At 37.3% G+C, this 23,686-nt stretch overlaps 1 protein-coding gene across 5 annotated transcripts in view; it reads right to left on the bottom strand.

The window, feature by feature from the left end:
- nrxn2a (neurexin 2a) overlaps positions 1-23,686 on the bottom strand; it is a 185,836-nt gene that overhangs the window by 119,865 nt on the left and 42,285 nt on the right. For 4 of the 5 annotated variants that reach the window (XM_087807851.1, XM_087807853.1, XM_087807854.1 and 1 more), the window contains exons 2-3: positions 11,391-12,492; positions 7,814-7,837 (exon numbers count right to left, since the gene is read on the bottom strand). In XM_087807851.1, coding sequence (XP_087663977.1) covers positions 7,814-7,837; positions 11,391-12,093 — 727 coding nt within the window. In that variant the 5' untranslated portion in view covers positions 12,094-12,492. The remainder of the gene's footprint in view (positions 1-7,813; positions 7,838-11,390; positions 12,493-23,686) is intronic. The other variant, XM_087807855.1, reaches the window with a different exon arrangement.

The following is a 23,686-nucleotide window of genomic DNA, read 5'->3' as shown; positions in this document are numbered from 1 at the left end:
ATAAAAGCTTGTATGATTTAATCAATCTCAATTTTTTGGTACGATTTTGTTTACTTTGACACAAACCTGAGGTGCTGTTTTAAGCAGTTGACCATCGTACCACTCCATCATCCTGCAAACACCCCCTCCTTTATTTCAACCAACCTCTACACCCTGTCAAACAACATCAATCCAGCTGCCAGAAACCTATCATCTTGAATCACTCTTGTCTCTCGACAATTACAGGTCCCTCAGAATTGGCTATTATTTCAGACTATAATTATAAAACACGTCCAAACCTTGTCGTTACCTGAGGGCTGTTCCAATGGTAATTAAGAGAGACAAACCTTTCTCCACTCCAGAGTCTTGACTTTGAAAATGCCTGGGCCACTGAGATAAGGCCCATTTTAAAATATCATCATTAGCAGAATGGCTTTCGATTAATGTTGTCCATTGCTTTCAATGTTATTTTCTCTATAATCTCCTCAATGTATAGGTGTTACATTTAAATTCCTGTTTTTTTTTCAAAGACTAACCACAATCTATCCATTCATTTAATCACAACCCTCCTAAAAAACATACGCTTTAAAAAAAACAACAACTTGTCTTTTATGGTATTAAATGGCGAGAGGTTGAGCCTAACTCGAACCTCAACCACCCTACTGGTCCTGAACCACTCATAGTTCTTTTTTAAACCTTTTAAGTCATCCAGCTGGGGGTTCGCTCACGCTAATGCTAGGGCTTATATGTGCAACAATCTGTTGCGCTACAATATGGGATTAAGGGACATTTATAGCCACAAGTTTATGACTGAGGTTGTAAACTAAGCAAATAAGCTCCTGCCTGTTAAATAATCAGAGTCAATATTTTACTGTGATTTAAACACGGTAAATTAGTTTCATTACAAACGTTACGAAACTCACTAAGCTCAGGGTGCCTCTACAGCAGGTTTGTCAAACCCAACCCCATTTTGATTTTTCATTCTCTGAGTGTTCATTTGTCTCTGTGTTTTCCTTCTTTACCAAACAAATTCATAATGTGTCATTTATAGGATCTACTTTAATTTTTAACTTACAATCCAGCGGGCTGCATAGAATGATCTGGCGGGCCAAATTTGGCCCCCAGGCCATGAGTTTGTGATGAGAAAATGGTTAGTTAATTACTATGTTTTCATATTAACCAAACACTTAAATTATAAATTAAAAATGTTGGTCTTTTTATCACTGCTTGTATGAGAAAGCACAGAGGGAAGTAGGGATAACTTTGTCTGAGGTGTGGACCTGAGGTGAACACTGACCCCAACCTTTAAGTAAGTAAGTAAGTAAGTAATTTCTATTTATATAGCGCTTTTCCAGACCAGGGTCAAGTGTGTTTGTAATACCAATAATTAACTTTTTGCGTAAATGTGATATTATATAACATAGCAACACAACAGCTCTTTGCTTTAGAAAAAAATTCACAGACATGTAAACTCTGTGTATTTCTCACTTGTACAAGTAAAACTTTAAACTAATCCTGTGTCTGTTTCTTTGAGTTTTCAGCAGTTACCTAACCTGACAGTTTGACACATGTGCTCTACATGAACTCATGGAAACCCAGAGAGAGCAGCCAGAAAAGAACAATCAATAACGTAAGATGAGCATCACAAGAATAAGAACGTTTATCTTAACAGCATCCTCTTGTGTACTTTAGTAACAAAGTAGTTTCTATCAAGCAAGCATTGGATCAATAAAACTTCTGTTTTCTGGCCTATAATCACACGCCAATCGGTTTTCATCGATGTTCATGAATAGTGGTCCAGGTGGTTGACTCGTGCGAGGCGATCAAACACTCTATTGATTCATTCGCACCTGCCATAATCCTTCCCTCCTACATGTTCAACAGAGACTTGGTTTAAAGCAAACAGATATATATCTTGACAATCGGGCCTGCCAGGAAGTACGTGGCACTCCTCACCTGCTCCTCCTGCCAACAACAACGCGCAGGGATGGCACCACGCAGCAAACATTTCGCTGAGCGCACCAGCCTTCGGGGCGCCAAGCCAACAGAACCACTTCCCAATCGGTGAATCAAGGACTCCATCCTCCTCTCCGCTCACTTATCTGTAATTAGTCTCCGAGAGGCAGGTCACCGCTGCGTCATTCTTCCTTGAGATTGCGCTTCATGTCGCGGAGAGCTTAGTTATCTCGGATGAATGTTGTCAAGACTTCCGTGTTCTACATCCAATTTACAACCATCTCAGATAAACAGCTGGCGAACGCCCCTCCTCCTCCCCCCGCACCCCCCTCCCACCGTAGCTTATCGCCACCCGAGCCAATAAATTCAAAAACCATAAACAACGCCAACATCTGTCCTCCGCCCCCGATGATCTTCTTCTTCTTCTTCTTTTTTTTTTAGTTGCCATGTCCTCCCGGTGCTCTTACCATCGTTCAGCTATGAACTATTTAGCTCGGCACAGCTGGGACATGATGTTGAGCAACACCATTAACTCTGACGACGGGAACCAGCTCTGAGGCAGGAAAACCTTCTATACACATACAAAATTGATCTCATGAAAAGTCTTTCTTTTTCTTTTGACAAAAAGATACTTGTTTTGGCTGTTGGGCTTAAATAGGAAAAGAAAATGATGCCAACATTGAATCTTGACCTCTGAATTGATCAAGACTAAATGCATTTTTGTTACACTGCACATTATTGATTCTCAGTGTAAACAACCGTTTAAAAAAGTAGGAATTTGGAAATAACTATATAGTGGGCCGTATATGGCGTTAGGCCTTTTGACAACACCTTCCTGGTCCTTTTATCAACATATTTGAACCATAGTAATGCCATTTACATTCAAATGTAATATAAGAAGAGAAGATATTAAATTGTAAAATTATGTTTTTATATTGTATGCATGTATTTAGGTTTCATTGCATTTTTTAAATCAGTTAAAGTTCAAGGCATAACAGAAAAAAACAAACGTTAATTCATGGCACTGAAATACTAGTGGTAATACTACTAAGTAGTGGCCTTGAAATCATTTCAATTGTTTAAATAATATCTTACAGTGTACTTCTGTTTCGCTACTAATCCAAATAACTCAATTGGCAGCTCACAGCTTCTTTTTTTTTTTAATCTTATTGTGTTGCGACTGCAGAAGCACTTCCTTCTTTTTGTTTGATCTTGAGGCATCACTTATGTTCTCACATCATTGATACCAGAAAGGTTATTCAGCAGAATGTATTACCTTAGAGTAGAAGAGATATTGTGCAATGTAATTTTAGGATTACAAGCAAATAACGGAAAATTAATTTAAAATGAATCCATTAAATAAATTAAGTGTCATGTTAACATACGCACAAAACAAAGTTGAATAATGGAAGTTGTTATAAATATTTAATTGTTTATGTGTTTTTATGAAGTCCTTGGCAGTGGTATTCATTCCATAAGTGCTTTTTTTGTCATTTTCTTTATTTAACTTTGTTAATTCATACAAATTTAAGGATTTAGGAAATAAAATGTTCAATACATTTCTTCACAACAAATATTATTCTCATTATATTGTGTTTTTTTTTTTAACAAAATGTATTTATTTAATTATTTTCTACAGACACTTAAACTTGTGTCCAGATCATGAATATTGTTTAGTTAAATTTTTTAATTAACATTTTCTCACCATTTATCTATTTGCCATGTTAAGGTTATGTCTCTTATTTTATTTTAATTAATTGTGTTTTAATTTATTTTTAATATGAATCCCTTTCTTTTGTCGCATAAACAAATAAACGTTTTTCTGATACCGATTATTATTTCAAGCAATTAAATAAATGAAAAATAAAATAGGCATTGTTAAAACATATTCTCAAATTAAAAAAAAAACCCCACTGGTGTTGACTCTCATCCATATTCCACAACAGTAGCTACAACAGCAGAATCCTTCTGTGTCTGGTCTAATCCACACATTCAAACCATTTGTCTTGCTCATGGCGTGTAAATCCCAAATCTGGTTAAACATGTTTTGAGCACAAACAATATCAATTCCGGCCTGAAATGACTCGTTCACCAACAGTCGAACCCAAGACGGCACTTGACCGCGAGCCTGAGGAATAATCTTTGTCAACTCCATGCATTAATCCGAAGGAGTTGAAGAAAAAAGCGAGGAGTGTTGTCATTCCTGCTCCCGAATAATATCATTTTGGGGCAGCCACCCATTCAATATGCTGATCCTACTTGGCCAAGCCTTACACCCGAAATCTCAGCGCGTGGAAGTGCGAAGATAAGTGGCTCGAAAAGTCCCAGCGGCCTGTGTGGAAAATAAACTGCCTTTTGCTACCAACACTTTTTTTTTTTTTACTAGTTTTCTATTTTTAAATTAAAGGGAAGCAGCAGACGATGGAAGTTAAAAAATTGTTTCCATTCCAGAAAAACGTTTGATTCTGCTTCCGGCCTCATTAGCGCGCTACCAATGTGTTCTTATCGCTTGATGTAAATAGAAATAAATACCTTCCATTGCTAGCAGGGATGTTTGGAAAATGAAAACAGACGTTGATCGGTTGATCATTCTGTCGTGACACCACCAAAAGAGATTGTGAACACAGCGATCAGAGTCCCCGAAAATGAAAATAAAATCAGTGCCTAAAAAAAATCCGCTGCTCAAAGACTTGTTTTCTCTTCAAGGATTCAAATATTATTCGGTTCAATCATATTTGAAAGACGGAGAGTGTTAAGATAAAAGCCGGAGCGAGTATCACTTCAACATAATTGCTGGTATCCCAGCAGCACTTGTTGTTTCTCCCTTTTTTTTTTTGATTTCGCAAATCTTTCAAGTCTTGAAAGTACTTCAAATGAGACAAAATATCTTTGGATGTTTAATTAACCGCAGACATTTTAAGGGGGGCATCGGGGGGTGGGAGAAGACGAACTGAAGGACCTTTGAGCCAATAACGTGACTTCAATTAAAACCATCTGGGAACTGGAATTTTATTTAATTTTTTTAAATGGAAAACACAATTGTGACGATCGTCTTCCTAGTTTAGTTCATGGCTCGCGGGAAATCTTTCGAGGGGGTGAAAGAAATGACAATCTGTTTGTTCCTGGAATGATTTCGGTACATGTTTGAGAGATTTCTTTCTGGTCCGTGTACGCCCGGTGAGCTGTTCTTATCTGCTGTCACCAGACCTGTTTTTTGCCCTCAAAACATCTGTGGATGTTGCACTCGCGTGGCGTTTGAGCCGCCCTCCCCCCCACACCACCCCCCAAAACCCCTCTCCACGGCCTCTTTGTCCAGCGAGGAGCTGCTGCTGCTGCTGCTGCTGCAGTGCGTCGACGAACACCTCTGGAGATCCACCTGCTGTGCGAAGGTTCTTCCCTTTTCCCTCTCATCAGTCAAATAAGAGATCATTTCATGTTCAATCCCGCCGCCGAGGCATATAATTGCATACGGGTGACTGTCAGACGCGGGGGAAGGAGGTGAGATTCTCAGCTTCTAACAAAGACCGATCGACAAAGAGGTGTGTGAAGAGAAAGGAACGTTATTTTCTGGAGTTTCTTTTTTTTTTTTTTTCTTTCTTTCTTGGCATTAGCGATTGTCTCGGTGTCGAGCTCTAATCCAATAAACATTGTCAGGAGCCTTCTTTCGCAGCTAAACGTTTGAGAGCAGAGGACGCCGTCTTTTTTCTGGCATTTAGCTGTGATTAATACAGGGTTTTTGCAAATGAGCTCTAAGTTGACAACTTCTACCTGCCAGTGAAGCGAGTAAGCCGTTAACATAGTGACATCTGCTAATACATGTGCTAAGTATTGCACTTTTTTTTAACAACCAGCCCACCTTATTAATATTGTGTTTCATCATTCTTTCAACAGCTTTACACTCCCAAGATGAAGCTTTCAATGCGTTTTTATAACAAAGAAATGGAAGTATTTTGTCCTCTCCTTAAACCCAATGGAGTCCTCGGGGAGAAGGATTCATCTGAGGGGGCGTGGTCAGAGATCTCGGTTCCATCTTGCCAAGTTGCAACAGGTGCCACCGAGACCGAGCCGACCTGGTCCATATGTTTCTGGACGGCTTTTGATGGAGATTTCACACTTCTTGTCAGGAGTCCTGGCAAGTTTTTCATTTCGTTTTTTTTCAAACATTTTAACTTCTCATTCACTCGTACTTGACTGTACTTTCATTTTAGATAATATCCCTTTAAGTTATTTTATTAGGGTTCAATATATTTAGGTTTGTATGATTTCATATCTTCATTTTAAAACCATATGGCAGGTGAAATGGTAATAAATGGGATTTGATTTGACAGAAAAAAGTATAGAATAATAATAATAATATATTTATTATTTTTAAGGTATTGTGGTTGTTTATCTATTTAAATTTGTATGTATTATTTTTTCTCATTCATCAACAAAGATTTAACTAAGCTTCTTTTGAAATGTATCTCAACAAATAATTTTAGTGACAAAAAAATAGCTATTACTGCGTAATAAAAATTAAGCATTTGAGAAGTTTATATTGATTTACAAAGCACCAGTACAATACAAAGTTTAAGCACAATCCATCTAAAAATATATTTCTATAAAACTTCTTTATAGATAATCAGAATTGAATTCATATACCATTTTCAATGTTTAATTTCAGGAAATAAATAGTACATGAATAAAATGTTACAACAATATGTTTGGAAAGTAAACAATATATTATTATATATTATTATAAATGTTTTAATGAAAAAAACACAAAAACAATTTAACACAACGAAAATGATAAATACATGATTTTCCAATTTTTTTCAGCAAACAACATGTTTTGAAATGTCGGGGATTTTTTTTATTTCTAGAAAGATATCAATGTCAAATTTAGGTAAACATATTGAATCATACTTGGGCCAAACTGCAAGAAATCCTTTTAATTAGAGCTGTCAATTTAAACTGCAGTTGCAGTGCATTATGGGACTTTAATGGTAACATTTGACTACCATTAGTTGTCAATATTGCAAGAAAGGTTATTTCATGGATTGGAATTATTTTGGCTGCTTTTATTTTAAAAAGCATCTTTTAAAAAACGGTGTAAAGCAGGGATAAGGTGTGTTCAGGCTAATGTTCGCTGCCCTTTCACCATCCCAGCCTTCATCACTGAATACTTTCACTCCATTTTGTGTACCTCATTAAAAAAAAAAACATCATGTAAATGTTGCTGATAATTAGCCCGAGCGTCACCAAAAAGACAATCTGTTCCTCCCATCAGAACCCACTTTTTGTAAGAGCACCTACCAAAATGCCGCCATTAAGCGAGTCACATTATGAAAATAATGGCGGCGGTTGATGAATGTCAAGGCTGAGCTAATCAGCCGCAGGATTGATGGCAGCGTATTTAAATCTGCATTAGACGAGTGCACGAGGGTGTCGAGGGCTCATAATTAACGGCGGGGAACAGCTGAGGATGTGGCAGTTTCGAGTGAGAAAAGGAACGCGGAAGATACATTTAAAAATAAATTAGGAAAAAGAAAAAAAAAAAAAGCGTCTCCTGTTTCCTGTGATGCATCCTCGGTGAGTTGTGCACCACCCACACACTCCAGAGACCTCCTCAGTCACCTTGAGCACACCATTATGAATACACAATAAGCGCTCTTGCACATTATACGTCTCATCGCGTGTGACCGCGTGACCAATGATAGTGTTTTCTCCCATCAGCCTAATTTGTTGGATGTCAGAACTGCAGTCCAAACTGACAATAACAAGCGGATAATAGCGGACACACTCGCACAGAGCGATGCTGCGGTAAGAGTCTCCGGCATCAAGAGGGAGGCTCATTGTCAGTATCATGATGCTCGTTATATGTAGTGGTTCGTCTTACCTTGCACTTCCTGCTGGACACCTGCTGCAACGCAAGAACAAACACAGTTATTCAGACGAGCACCGGGTCGATTCTAGACCAGAGTCATTGAGATCTTATCTTTGGTGTTGAAACAGGCAATTCGTGGCAAGACGACAACATTTCACACACAACTTAGATCATTCTATCGGCTAGTTTGCTTGATATACACAGTTTTATATAAAATATATATTATATCAAACTGAAAAATAATATTAAAGTAAAGAAAACCTTTTGTGGCTCCTCTGGGGGAATTCAAAGGAGGTACAATATACATAGTTGCTTTAATAAGGTAAGGTAAGGTAAATATACCCTGAGGCTTCCACCTGGATCACACAAAATAGTTCTTAAATGGTCCTTTAAAAAAATATATATATTTTTGGTTTTAGCTTAATATTGTATAATATTTGTTTTACACTTAAACAGAACTTTTTATTGTATTTTATTTATATGATAGACTTCAATGCAAAATCTATCCTTTTACAGTTTTTCATATTATATATATATTTATCTTATACATTTACAAAATTTAAAATAATTCTAAGAATTTTTTTTTCGTTTTTTTTTCCAAATAATAATTTATTTTTAAATCTTTTTAACTTGTTGCATTTATTTCAACATTATCATTGTAGCATTGAAAATTTCAAAGATCAAATTGTCACTAATTAATATCATTTGATTTCATATTATATATATTTAATAAACATTAGATTTTATATATTTTGTCTGATTTCCGACGTATGACTCTTGTTTATTCGCTCATATTTTACTGTATTATCTGACAACAACAACACACAACTATACAAAAAATAAAGGTCCATGATGGCCCCTCATGGCAGTGCCAGTATTTAATGTGGCCCCACTGGGAATTTACCCGCCAACCTCTTAATTAATTCCCAGAAAAACCCTCACCATCCCTGGCAGAGCAGCCGTACAGTTTCTCCTCTTTAACTTCTCCTCACAGTTTTTCTTTACTTTCCATTGATGACCATAGTTAGGGGTCAGAAAATAGATTGAGCAGTGAATCAAAACTCCCACCGATCGTTGAGTCGGACGCACATAAACTCCAAATACTTAAAACTCCTCCACTCACGGCAGGAACTCATCTTCTTTATGATCTCATGATGAACACATTAGTCGTTCAAATCGCCTCAATATGGCTCCACAAAATGAAGCGAGAGCCCGGAGGTAAAAATGGGTTTAGATTCATAAACAATCATAAATAATGTTATGAATTTTATTATTGTCGAGTTATTACTGGATGTACAGCCAGGCTCAAGTGTGAGTAACTTATGTTGAAGGTTCCCACCAGAATTGACTTCCTATTTGCTTTTATTAATCCTTTTTTTTGTGTTAATTTTAAGCAAGAAATCTGTTTTCTGCTGTGTTTATTTGCCCGCCTACTATTAAAGATGCATTTAAGTGGGGCCCTCCTACATTTATATCAACATTGAAACATCATCTTTACATATTTATTATTATTATTACAACATATTCTTTACAGATAATTGACAGCTGCAAACTGTACATTCAAGGATGACGTGTGGGGAGTTGATTTAGCTTAATCTCAGCTTCACGGTAAATCTGAAGTCTGTTCGTATTTGGACAGGCTTACTTTCAAGTCATGTTGAATATGAGAATCACACAGACCCACAGTGACGATGGCAGGAAAATAAGCGAAACAGATCCACTTTAATGAAGCGCTTTGCGTTTGATAAGTAACAAGTAGCAACACATGAAGACGCCTCGCTCGCTCCTGACAATGTTTTGTAAGAGAAGGACATGAAACAGGTTGTCACATCGGAAGTCTTTTATCCTCTTTGACTGGAGGAGATAACTGTCAGCGGCGCCGAGTGAGCCGGACTCTCGGGCTCAGCTGGTGCTGAGAATACAAGCCGAGCTGTGCTTCATTGATTATTCTCCACAGCTCGATGACGGTATATAGACTCTTCACTGGGTTATTTAAGGAACATGTTAACGCTTTAAGTGGCAAATCTTTAACACATTAGGGCAGTTACGAGGCTTTCTTTGTAGCCTCACTTTCGCCCCTTTTTTCCTCGACAAGTCAATCACACAAGGGGGCCGAAACCTTTTCGCAGTTATGGTCTTGGGGCCAAACATAATGTATTTTTAATAAACTCTCAATAATGTTGTCTTTTCATTCTGGATCTGTTCTGATTATTTACCTGTTTCTTCAGATTGTTCCAGATTTATTCATCCACGCTGCAGGAAGGAGAGATTCGGTCGCTACTTTCCGCCGCCATGCTTTTTAATAGTTTTATTTTTTACAGTTTGTATTTTGTTTTTATAACCCCCCCACCCCCCACATACACTTCTGTACTTGCAGAAGTAAATATTTTTGTTTGTTGATGATACATTTATATTTTTACGTCATTATTGTATTTAGTATTATTATTGTAGTATTTAGTATTATTATTTTATAGTCGTCTTATTATAATGCCTTTGTATTGTTAATATTTTTTAACTGTAACTACCTAAGTTGTCCACGATGAGGGAAAAAATAAAGATCGACTCAATCCCCAATCTGAGATCAATAATCTACTTTGATTTTGAGCCCACTGTCCAGGGGGCCACATAAAAGGATTTGGCTCCCGGCCTTGAATATTATCAAGGCGATTTAAAAATCTTACCATCTGAATTTAAATACTTGCACAGCCATGAGATTAGAATTATCCATTGAGCATTCCAATCATTGTTATTGTTGTCATTACATACTGTTAATAGTGGAGATCTTGTATAAGGAAAAAAAAAGTTAATATGAGGTAAAAGGTAAAAGATAAAACAATTTATTTTAAATAACCAAAAAGGAGCTTAAATCATGTAAATCTGTACTTTTAATATGTATTAAAGATGGTATACATTTCATTGAAATTGGAATTTTCATCATATAATGAAAGAGAGGATTCTATTAATACAAGATTGTAATTTTAAACTCTTTACAAATAACTCTGCCTGACTGTATTTTTACTTTATTTCTGTGTTGTTGTTGTGTTTTTTTGTTTTTTGTTTCTTTTGTATTAGTTTTCGTTCTTTCTGTCTGTGTGGATACTTCAAAAATGTTAAATAAAGAGTGATAAAAAAAGGGATATTTTGGGCCACTTATCTCCAACTTTGCATGTAACGCATATCTTTTAAATTCCTTTGATATTGGATATATTTTAAATTTCAGGGGGGTCTTCTGCCCCCCTTTCTGCTCATTTAAATTGACAAAAAGAAGCTGAAATTTGATATATCTCCCTGGACAATGTTCATTTTCAGAAGGGGTCTCTTTCCCTCAGTCCGCCCCCTTACAATTAAAAAGTTGAACTAAGATCCTGGAAATCTCCCTTACTTTGTATGTAAAACTGATGTTTAATCAGATTTCATCAAATTAGACGTATTTAGAATTTCCCTGGAGGTTTTCTGCCTCTCTCCGGCCCTCCAAGTTCTTGTGTCTACTTAGACTGAAGTACAGTTTCATCTATTTAACAGGGATTTTTGAGATAAAAACATCATCTTCACAGGTCTGATCACTTGAAAGCGAAAAGAGAGTTCTTACCTTCATGGCAGTACCTCCCCCTGTAGCTGCTGTTTACACAGTCACAGAGGACTTCTCCTTGGCTGACGGAGCACAGGCCTTTGTTGCAGGGAGGGTGCGACACGCACAGGTACTCCAGGTCGCTGTGGACCGCCTGGCCGTCGAGCAGCAGCGGCAGAGCCTCGCCGAATTTCAAATTGACCACGAAACCCTGGAACGGCTGCTCGTATTTAACGGTGCTGGAGGTCAGCGCCGACAGACGCACGTCCGGCGAGATGCCTCCCACGTAGAGGTCCGAGACGGCCACCATCTCTTTCCTCTTGGACCGCACCTCGGCCGACTTCTCCTCGTTGTCGACCACCAGCCGGGTCTCTCTGAAATTGCGCAAGAGCGCGACCTGGTGCCAGCGCAGGTCGTTGACGCGGGTCTCGGTGTGTATGGAGGCCGGCTCGGCGCAGTGGATGGTGAAGCGCAGCTGCAGCCTCCCGTCGGCGATCAGGAGCTCCAGGAAATCGCAGTTCCCGCCGTCGTCCTGATAGAGCACCAGGGCTTTGCTGATGTTGGTCTTCAGGATGAAGCTGAGCTCGCCCGTCGTCTCCACGTCCCACTGGCTGTAACGAGTCCACTGACCCGGGACGCCCTCGTACTCCAAAGCCATTCCCGTTATCGCCAACCGAGCTAAGAGTAACAACCAGAGTGCCTTGCTATCAATCCGGCCCATCATGGCTACTCTTGACTTGATCTCCTGTGGGTTCTTATATGTCCACCGCAGCAGTGAAGAGAGATTACCACACAGTACCTCCTTTTTTTTCGCTTTTTTTTTTAACAAATACCCACACACGCTGACTAGAGTTGAGCGAGCCCTGACTGTCTATTCTCTATGCCATTGTTCCAGAAGTGACGCATGACAGACGGGCGGAAACCAGGCACATCGCGGAATACTTTGCATCTACTTTGGCTCGGCGGGGAGAGAGAAATAAAGCACAAAAGCGATCCACAATACGGTGCGCTCCCTCGTCTTCGCCCATCCAGTGTCTTGGCCTCCATCCAGAGCTGCTCCCGTCAGTTCTCCATGGCGCGGCGCCCAAGGTGCAGCCTCCACTCTCCTCAGCCTCCCAGCATCCTGAGACATAAAAAAAAAAAGAAGAACGTGCGGTGAGGAGCTGGACCCTTTTCAAACACTTGTACCGAAATGTCACGCTGGATAGCACTAAAAAAAAAAGAATCTAACGGAGAACAGAGAAGGATTTGGTGGATGAGTGTGTAATGGATCTGTGATCACTCCTGGTTCCACTAACTTGTTGATATTTTTTATTATTATTTAAAAAAAATAGCCTGAAGACTCCACCGTCACATTAAAAGGTATTCCACTGGAAAGCGCCTTCAAACAAAAAAAAACGAGCGATATCTCGCTACCTTTTTAGAAAGACTCGGCTTGATATCTTCCATGTACCCCCGTGGATGTTTGTTGCCGACTTCAGACAAGATCCTTTCCCCCCGAAATCCCGACGCACGAGTCCCGCTGCAGGCTTGCGAGAAAGCACAGAGCGATAAGAACGTTTTTCCAGATGAATTGTCGAATTGTCGACGAGTCATAAGGGCCGAGGAAGCCATCGGTATTTCGGACGCCTTCAAAGTTTGGGACTTCTATGAAGCAGAAAAGGCCACATAACGCTTTCATTTGTCGTCTCACTGCGGCAATTATTCATGTCTCCATCGCTACAAGCGACGACTCGGTTATGATGGAACAAACAATACAAGGAGGCAGACGGTGCAAAATGAACCACAGTGAACCATATCATGCTTCTGTTTTTTTTCCATACAGTACTGCATATTTATATATAGTTAAATGATATGCATTGGATTCGGCGTCTGAATCCTACTGGATGAATCGCCCACTGTGTATTGTCTCTTGATTGGCTTAGCCGACATCAAAGCATCGACTGTCCATGAGTCGGAATATAAAAAAGGAGGAAAAACGTTTTCCAGGGAAAACAGTTACAGACGAGGCAGAGCAATCAAAGCAGATGTACAATATTGCAGCGTTCTACGCTATGAGACGGTCTGTGGAGAGCAGAGCCAAAGGCAAAAACAAAGATGCTGTTCAACAACCAAAACAACACACACTCTTTCCCCTTTAACCCGGAAAAACAACACACACACACTCAGGGTTGGGATTATATTCAGAGTTTTTAGAGTTATAGACAAAAATGTTGGTGTTTATTTTAATGTAGCGACTGGAGCTCAGTTATATTTGTCCAAAAAGACACCTAAAAACATCCAAATACCTCCATACTGCTCGTCTGTAACGTCCCTCTGGTATTGAAGCCTCGACAACAGGAATTGTTCCGAAAAGACTTAAATCTGTATATTTTAAGTTTGTTTGTAGCTCAAGTCTTCAGTCTCTCACGTCATTCAAAGACATTGCGAGTGTCAGTGCACACGATTTAGGCAGCTAGCCTAGTAGCGTCCGCTAAAAACACGCTTTAAATTTAGACTTGTTTTTATTTTTTTTCAGAACAATTTCTCACACCATGGCTTCGATACAAGAGGGGCGTTACAGATGAGCAGTATGCATGTTTTTAAGTTTATTTTTGGACAAAGATGAAAATGAGCTCGAGTCATTATGTTACAATGGACTAACATTTTTACCTATAACTCTAAAAAGGAACAGATTACTCTGAAAATAATCTTAACCCTAACTTGACACGAGGGTGAGTAGAAAATCAGTGTAATTTTTAATTTTTAATCACTTTAAAACTATTTATATAACTATAAATACCACTGTTATGCTTTTTATTATATTATGTTTTGAGAGTATATTAACTGTGTGAGAACGTATAAGATATTATTATCAGTTTGTAAAAGGTTTTTAAAGTGCACAAGAAGGAATTCTGAGGCCTTAACATATGTTTAATTAGTGAAAATGTAACGGTTACTCGCCAATTTAGTTTATTGAAGTGTTTTTTCAGAACGTATTATGAAGCTTCATGAAACCCCAATGTGTGGAGCTTCACTAGAGGGACATGTCTGCAGTATTTATCTAATTAATTACCCACATTTGAACAGCTTAAATATAAAATAAAGTAAAATAAAGTAAAGCCTTAACCCCAGACTCAACAGTCTGAACCTCAGAGCCACCGTACAAATGTTTTTAAACCAAAAAAGCAAAGGCAAGAATGCCGTTTTATAGCTACCAAATGGGAAAACATCATATTTTAGAATAGATGTACGCCTACGCTTGACTATTTAAACAGACACACATCGTCCTGTAAACACGGATAAATTGTTTGTCTCTCTTTTGATTCGGCAGTAAGCAAAGAGATAATTTGTATGAAAGCAAAAGAGCTTATCCGCTTTTAAAAAGGTGTTCCTCCGCAGGGAGCAGACACATGTTTGGCCCAATTTCATCTCCACCACGTGAGTCTTCGGGGAGTTGCGGCTTCCACCGAGGCTCCTGCTGCTGATGCAGGACCACCGAGGTTGGCTTTTATTTGGGGCGAGAAGGTAGATGTTTTGCAGCCGTGCACCCGAAGAGTCTCACAGTTTAATCGGAGACGGGACCATCCCCGGGAATAAGCGTGTCTCGGAAGGTCATGAAATATTGACAGCCGGGATGAATTGCAATTTAACAAGTCGGTTTTGGTGTGCGAAATGTTTCCCGGCAACTCTCCCGTCTGAAGAGACGTAAACATGTTTTGACAGAAGAAAAGGACACAGGACTGTTTCAGGCTCGGATACGAGGACTTTGAAGAGAAAAAAACAGATAAAAAAATTGCAATTAAAGTCTAAATTTAAGTTGACAAAAAAAAAACATATATATACAAATAAACAAATTATTATAAAAGAAAAAAGAACGAATTGGCAACAATTGGTAAATAAGTGAATCCGACAAAACTTAATTAAATGATCCATTTGGTCAAGTTTTCTTTTTCATCATATGTTTCCAGGAACTAACCAATGTGACTAACGTATAGTTAACATTAGCATTCTAGATACGAAACATATCTAACAAGTTCATTTTTGAATTACTTTTAGGTGAACGTGCAACTGATCACTTTATTATGTGTTGTCCAAAATCAAACCTAAATACAAATGTTTAAATTGCTCGACACTGAAAAACACCAGCTGCTACACAGAGAGCCACTAGTTAGCATTCTAGCTAACTGCTATTTCTTAAAGTTAAAAGAGGAGACGATTCCCGAAATGTATAAAATGAAACATTTATTTTGTCCCAGCATGACAATCCACTACATAGAATTCGTCTTGGTTGAATAAATACATCTTTAAAAAGTAAAAATCTTTAATATTTAATCAACCATAGCTTAACTTCTATACCGATAATAAAACTTATAACTTAAAACTTAAAAACTTATATATAATAAAAGTTATTCAAACATGTGAAAAAGGACTAAAAGTCAGACAAAATGAAAGTACGAGTCATATATTTTTACTTTATTTTGATCTAGAGATTTTACATTTTTTACTTTAGGCTTTTTTCAAAGACATTTTTTTTATTAGCTCGATTGCACCAGCAGAGATGTAGAGCCCTGCGAGGATTCGTCTTGGGATCTGAAGTGCTGACACATTTATTGACTGATAAATCTGTCATTTTAACGCGTATTTAGTGCCACGTAAGAGTCCCTCACTGCTAACTCTGCCGCAGCTGCAGAGTCGCCCTTGTCAAATTAAATGCCATGAAATCTGCAAGTGAAACCTTGGTACAGCTCAATTTGGCAAAACGTATAATTGAATATTATGACACTTGGAAAAAGAAAAAAAAAAAGAAGGGCCTGAAAGCGTTGTCTGAATCACGCTGAAGGTCAGTGCTCATTAATTAGTTTGCCTCCGGGGCCAAAATAGGTCGAGCATGTCAGGCTCTCTCTTTAGCGGCAAAGGTTCTTTCATGGGAAGATATTTTTCTGGGAGTTAAAGCGTTTTTTAAAAATAACTGTATGTTTGAAACGAGGTGTGGTTCAGCGTTTGCTTCCATCTACGAACCCTCGGGAACAACAGCGAGGAGTTGTATTTTTTTGTTGTGAGCTATTGTTGATGCGGCGACTTCTTCTACATTTTAATGTGTGTTGTATCTCAAGGACAGTGTGATTTTCAAAGCGTTCTTAGCCTCAGTTGTACTTCTGCTGAACTCTGTTTCTCACATTAATTCCAGGTTTTTAATGAACCTTATAGGAATGAAGTTTTACTGCAGCATAATTTTAATTTCCAGGATGATTTGAAGTCTCTCGGCATTTACGTATCGGGTTCACCTCCCAAGGCGGGACAGTAGGATCTTATTTAACGGTTGCATGAATATATATTATAGGAATCCAATTTTAACATACTAATATATCACAGTGTGATTATAATTGAAGTCAAACCTTTTTTTGCAAATATATGTTATTCATTTGAATAGAAAGATAATGCTGTCTTTATAGACATTATTGTTGTATTATATTGACTTAATTCCACGAATATGTAATTAATTCTCCGTAGTGTTTATCATTTATTGTACATGAGGTCATGTTTTTTCAATATATTTATATACATTTTACAACTAGAACATTTTTAAAGATACACAATTAGACGTTAGATGTTTTAAAATAACTGATTGATTCTTAAATATTAATTATTATATTTACCTAATTCCACGTTTGTAACCAAATAAATGTTTTGATTTTCAATTTTCCTTAGTGTGTAAAATTGATACCATATATAGATGAACCTATGCATTTCCATATATATATATATATATATATATATATAAACATTCCCAATTAAAAACATGTTTTAAAATCATTGAAATAATCCTTAAAACATTGGAATTGCCAACATATTATTTGCACATTTATTACAGAATGTAATGTAATGCCTTTCTATCCTTTACTTATTTATTATTATAGTTTCATATCTGTACATTTCTTTTTCACTTATTTACACATTACATATATTTCTTTAACAGTTTCTCTTCTATATTTTATGTTATTTCCCTGATTCCCAAATCGATCCAACCATTATAAGATGTATACATTTCCATAATATATATATATTTTTTTATATAATTAGCAATTTCCATCCCGGGGAATTGGGGTGAGGGACAATAAATATTGTATTAAAGGGAAGGACGTGGAGGATATTGGAACAGAAAAACATGCTCAGTTTTGTGTGTGTGTGTATGTGTGTGTGTGCCAAATCTTAAGGGAGAAAAGCTGAGCAGAAAACAAATATTAATACTAATAAGGAATTAATGGGCTACTTATTTACACTTGGGATAATCCAAATTAACTCATGACTCGTGGACTGTTGTTCTCATATCACAGCGACTGATTCTTGAGGGACAGATTGTTTTTGACAAGCTCAGCAAAAATGTTTAAAAAAAACCTGTTAAAAATACACATTTTTCTGTGATTCTGTTCAATGCAAATTCAATAGTGATACATTTGAGCACTGAAGGTTAAAAAAGGGAGATTTGTTTTAGGTATATTTAATTCCTCGTCTTGCAGGGCGAGCTTGTTTTCCTCTTCATCGATTAAGAAAAAGCCAATTAAAAGCAGAGCTCGATAAAATGACAGACTCTAAAAATCGCTAAATTAATCAGGGGAGTTCATTTTATCCTTCAGGTTTGCTCCTCGCATGTGTCCGTAAAGAAAAAAAGCGAATTGTGTCTGGTTTTAAAAGTGAAATGAATCAGCATTGTAAAAAATAAAAACTCCATCTAGTATCATTACTTCAGTGATCATCAAACCGATCCGAGAGTCTGTTTTGAGTTTCTTTGTTCAAGCAGATACTGATTGTTATAAAAGCCTTTGTACATCGACCAAACACACAATAAGACCAAAGTAGTCGCTGCTAAAAAAATATTTATCAAATATTTGGGCTTTCCTGAAAGAGCTACTTAATCTTCTAGATCAGGGGCCGGCAATTATTTTTCTCAGGAGCCACAGTGAGGCTTGTAAGGGAGCGTGAAACATAAAGTATGATAAAACCCATCCATTTTCAGGGAAAAATACATACTCATAATGGTAATACATGATATAGGAGCAACAATAAGAGAAATTATGATATATTTTGATACTGTAGGAAAGGAAGGAAGGATATACTTGTAGTACTTCCAGCCTTACACCCCAGCTCGGGCTCTGAGGTCTGTGGATCAGAATCTACTTATGGTTCCACGCACAAAGTTCAGGACCAGAGGAGAGAAATCTTTTCAGGCTGTTGCTCCTAAGCTTTGGAACGATCTTCCTCTCTCTTTGCGCTTGATGATCTACTGACTCCTTCAAGAAACATCTTAAGACGTTTCTATTTGTTCAGGCTTTTCCTTGATTTTCTGGAACTCCTGTGTTGTTCTCAGTATTATCTTGATCTTTAAAGTATGTACTTTTTTGAGTATTGTTTTGATTGTTTAAGCGCTTTGTGACCCTGGTCTCGAAAAGCGCTATATAAATAAATATTACTTACTTATTTACTTACTTAGTATTGTCAAGTACTTGACTCTGGTGTTTCAGAATTTATTGACCACATGACTCTTGAAGAAGTCGTAACTGCTTTCATTTGTTTTGAAAAAAAAACATGTCCAAATATCAGCTTTTAAAGCTGCTGGAGTCGAATGTATCCTTTTGTCCTCAGTCATCCACTGGATTTCATGTACCATTAGTCACGAGGGACATAATAACTGCTGCCATCTAGCAGCAGGAGGTTTAATTGCAACACAAAAATAACTGTGACTGACATGTTTGAACAAAGCCAAATAAGACTTTAATTTACTTCAAATATCATTTGAGGAAAAATAAATACTGACCAAAATGTGAAAAAAGGAAAACAGTCCCTCAAGAAAACATGGGATGATGTTATATGTTAAAAAGAATCATAAAAATACATTCAAAATACAATTTTTTTAGATAGCTATAAGATGCATTCATACTTTGACTGTATTCATGCGACACTCAAGAGGTCAAAGGGCCACCTCCTCCCTCCTTGGCTGCAACTTTCCCCATGTCACTTTTACTTTCACTTCATTTTCACTTTCACAGGACACACAAGAAAGGTCCGATCTAGAGGTTTTAATATATTTATTTTCTAAAAACAGAAGAGAATTATGTGAGGGTAGCTCAGGACGTGTTTGCGGACGATGGACTGTAGCTAGAAAGTTAAAAAAGGTGAGTCTCTGAGATTTAAAGTGGTCAAAGGAGGTGAAGAAGAGAGTGCAGATAGGGTGGAACAGGTAGAGAGGACAGAGGAGTTCAAGACAAGTTTGATAGGAAGGTTTTGATAACGATGATAAGTTTTGGTCGGTTTAAAAACTCTTAAAAAGATAGAGACTGGAGTCAGAAGAATGTAGACTTCGCCAGAAAAGAAGGAGAGACAACCGTGACATTGATGGATGCTTTAAAGGAGGACATGACAAAAGGTTAAACCAGAGGAGGCTGACTTGCTGTGGCAACCCTCGATGGGAAATGGCAAAGACTTTGACAGAGTATTCACAACACGTCGATACCGGCTAACCTTGAAGCACCGTCTTCTCTCACATCGATTTCTTCACCATTCTTCAGCCACTGGTGGGAGCAGCGACCCCGTTCTCTCCACTAACTGGTGTCGAACATCAATGTGGCGAAACACACTTTTACACACATGTTTTCTACAGCTCCAGTTTAAAGGCTCATGTCTCTCATCGGTATGGGTTTGTATTGGCAAGAATCAATGAGATAAATATCATGATACAGCGCAAACAATACGATTTATTACGATACTGTTGGAACAAGGATATATTTGTAGTATTGTCGAGTACTTGACTCTGGTGTTGCAGAATTTACAGACGAAGTCGTGATATATTTTCATTTGTTTCAAAACATAATATGTCCAAATATTAGCTTTAAAAGCTGCTGTAGTCGACTGTATCCTCTTGTCCTGAGTAATCGCCCAGGAACTCATTGTTTCAGAGAATTTAATAACTGAGAGATAGAGCTGTGAATATTTGCATGTTAATCACAAAATAAAATAGAAATATTTAATTGTATACTCTATTTATTGAAAGACAAAAATAATAGTGATCATTTTGAAAAAATGGCTAAAAGCCATCACGATATTTGAAGGTATGGTTTGCCCAAAATTTAAATTCCACTCGTTTTCAACTGATCTACATGTTGACTAAGGGCGGGGGTCCTTACCCTTTTTGTGTCCGGATCAGTTTATTGTCGGCATTATATTCACGGACCAAACATCAAATAAAAACATATTTTCACTTGATTACCAGTTTTTTTCTATAGTAAACTTGACTGAAACAAACATCTTGATGTGTTAAAAGTCACAAGCTAATGTTACTTTGAAGAGGAAAAAAATATACATCTTTTTAAAATAAAAGTCTTTGAGACAGGATAACAGAAGGTATATAAATTGTGTTTTCTTTCTGTAAGGCCTGGTAACAAATTCCTCACGGACCGGTATTGGTCCCCAAACCAGGGATTAGGAACCACTAAACCATCTCAGAATAGTTCCTTTTCGGATTTATATGGAGAAAAGTACGTCCATATGTGAACGTCGCCCACTTTTTTTCGTCCTTCTTGTCCAATAAAACAGTGTCTACTGTCTACACTGGGAACTCTCAAGTGTTTCCTGTCTGTGTAGCACGTTAGCATTTTAGCTTCTGCTACAAACAATCTTAAAAATACACAGACTTAATAAAAAAACATTTTAAAAAAAATTCTTATGTTGAGGTTTCATTACAAAAGGGACATTATGAAGATGGACTAGAAGTATGGAGGTATTTGGATGTTTTTAACAAGTCTTTTTGTTGTCTTTTTGGACAAGGATGAACAATAGTGGTCGTTGTATCTACAAAAATAACAGGATTACTCCTAATCCCAACCTGTAATCGAAATTAGGGTGAGTAAAAAAATGAGCGAATTATATAAGTACTATAACTTTAAGACCAGCATTTTTTTTTTTTTACAGTTTAAAGAATCTCCGATACAGACGAAGAGTCGCTCTCGTCCTCCATGATTTTCTTTCTCTTAACGCTCCAGCGAGCTTAAAGCCTTCGTGCCTCTTATCTACAGTTCACCCGAGCAGGTTTCTCGGGGTTACATTGTAGGAGAACACGGCGATTGTAGCCAATGTTCCACACCGTTATTGGTCCCCGCTCGACTCCTTTACTCTCATTAATTTTCCTTTTAAAAGGACTAGTCGAGGAGCTATCACTTCTTTTTTTTTTTTTGATTAAGCCTGCGGACCATGAAGTCTATGGACAAACACAATTACCGCGGCCGGGATGTACACGTCTTACCTCCCGAGTCCTGATAACAAAAATAGACAATGGGATTCATCTTCCTATACATTACAGAGTTCTGCTGGTTTTCCTCCCACTTGGAAGTGGTTTTTACGACCCTAGATTTGGGTTATTGTTGAAAATATATATCTTTTTGGTGGCTTTTTTTCTTAACGTTCTTTAGGGACTCACTTCATTCCGAGCACACACATGCACTCTCTCTCACACACACACACACTCACAATGCATTTCACGGTCTTTGTTTTCGGCATTATATTAACATCACTTTTATTGCCTCCTGAGGCTTTCAGGCCTTCAGAGGTGAAGAATTCAAGGCTGTGGAATAATAGATACTTTTTGATCATTTATCTTTTCAGCAGGTTCGTTCGTGACATCAAGGTGTGACATCAATCACATGTCGGCTAATTATCTTCAGAAAAACGTTATTTTATTTTAATTTATGGGGGGACTTTTAAAGAATAATCATCAATTAGGTTAAATATTAATTTGAATTATTTTATAACAATATTATAAATTACAATAATTTAAACATGGATTATAAGCAATTATTAGTAATAACAGTATTCCTATGTTTGTAAACGACATCACCCTGATTGTCTTCCTTTTTCAGTTTAGAATTGTTCAGAAGGTGTGTGTATAAAAAATAAATTGCTATAAATGAGCAATACAATTTAAAATGTGGCACAAAACCACTCCCCTGGCATTCCAATAAAAATAAAATCACCTTTATTTTAAACATAATAAACACTATCACTCTCCAAGACTGATTTCTTTTCACCTCACTCCCTCTCAGTGAACTCATTATGCATGTAATTTAATTTAATTTTTGAAAATTCCATGTTATTTTCTATCTTACCCGTGTATGCAAAATAAAAAAAAACTCCCCGAAAGACACTAACAGTAAAAAATTCCATACACTGTATATTGTGAATATACTTGTCAAAATTTCAGATTTTATTGTTTTCCGTATCCAGAAGTGTAAGAAGTTTTCTAGAAGTGAATTGTACTGAGGAGTCTGTGTAGCTCTTGACTCGCGTTGAATTTGCTCTATGTTTAGGTGGATCTGCAGCGAAAGATTTTCAGTAAAATGCTGAAAACGTTTTGAAAGTTGCAAAAAACATTTTTTGAAGCTCCTTTTATTGAACATTTAATGGTGTATATATGCAATGTCCAGAATGTCCAGAATAAAGTGCACAAACTGTGAAAGGCTTTTCTGCAGGTGCTAACTTAAAACACTTTCTTTTAAATCTGTATAGTCTTCTACTAAGCTCTACTTATTTTTACTACGCAATTTGTTTTGAAACCAAAATATGTCCAAACATGAGCTATACAACCTGCTGCAGAAAAACTGTATCCTCTTGTCCCCAGTCATTGCCATAATCTCACAGCAGTTGTTACTTGTAGTACAAGTAAGTACTTACATAATCATGGTCAAGAAAGTGATCTAAGGGTGTAAAATATGAAATTCTGTTGATAGAGAATCAGTAGATAAATATATCAAGAGAGCTGAACTTGTAATAGTATTATTATTATGTTATTATACAGCTTTTTTTGAGAAAAATACATTTTTTGAATCAATTTATTGATAATACTGACATTTGCTCTGTGAAAATGAATGTAAATTTGAAGTGTTGGCGATTTTTGTCCTGTACTTAGACTTTTTTATATATTATAGGAGCAAATAATATAAATAATTATAGGAATCATTTCTCATAAATAATTTTCTCACTCACGTTGCAGACCCCGCGGCTCCCGCAGATATCCGTGTCATGTATATATGCAGCTCAGAGTTCAATATGGGATACCAGGCATTTAAAAGTTGCTGACTCGGCAGGGAAGATAAGTTCAACAGCTAATGCTATCAGAAAGCGATTCCAAAACGTCACAGAAGTAAGAAGCCATTTGAAGCCTCATGAATGACCTAAAATAGGGCCACAATAAAACATTTAGGGCGGCAGAGTTGTTATTCACAGGTAGCATGATGGGTGAGTCATGCTTTTAGTCCTCCTGCTAGAATAGATAAGTGACGAGATGAGAC

Source organism: Callionymus lyra, chromosome 14 (genome assembly GCF_982586985.1).
Source record: "Callionymus lyra chromosome 14, fCalLyr1.hap1.1, whole genome shotgun sequence".
Lineage (NCBI taxonomy): Eukaryota > Metazoa > Chordata > Actinopteri > Syngnathiformes > Callionymidae > Callionymus > Callionymus lyra.
Note: the sequence above shows the minus strand (reverse complement) of the source record. Positions and strands in the feature narration are given on the sequence as shown.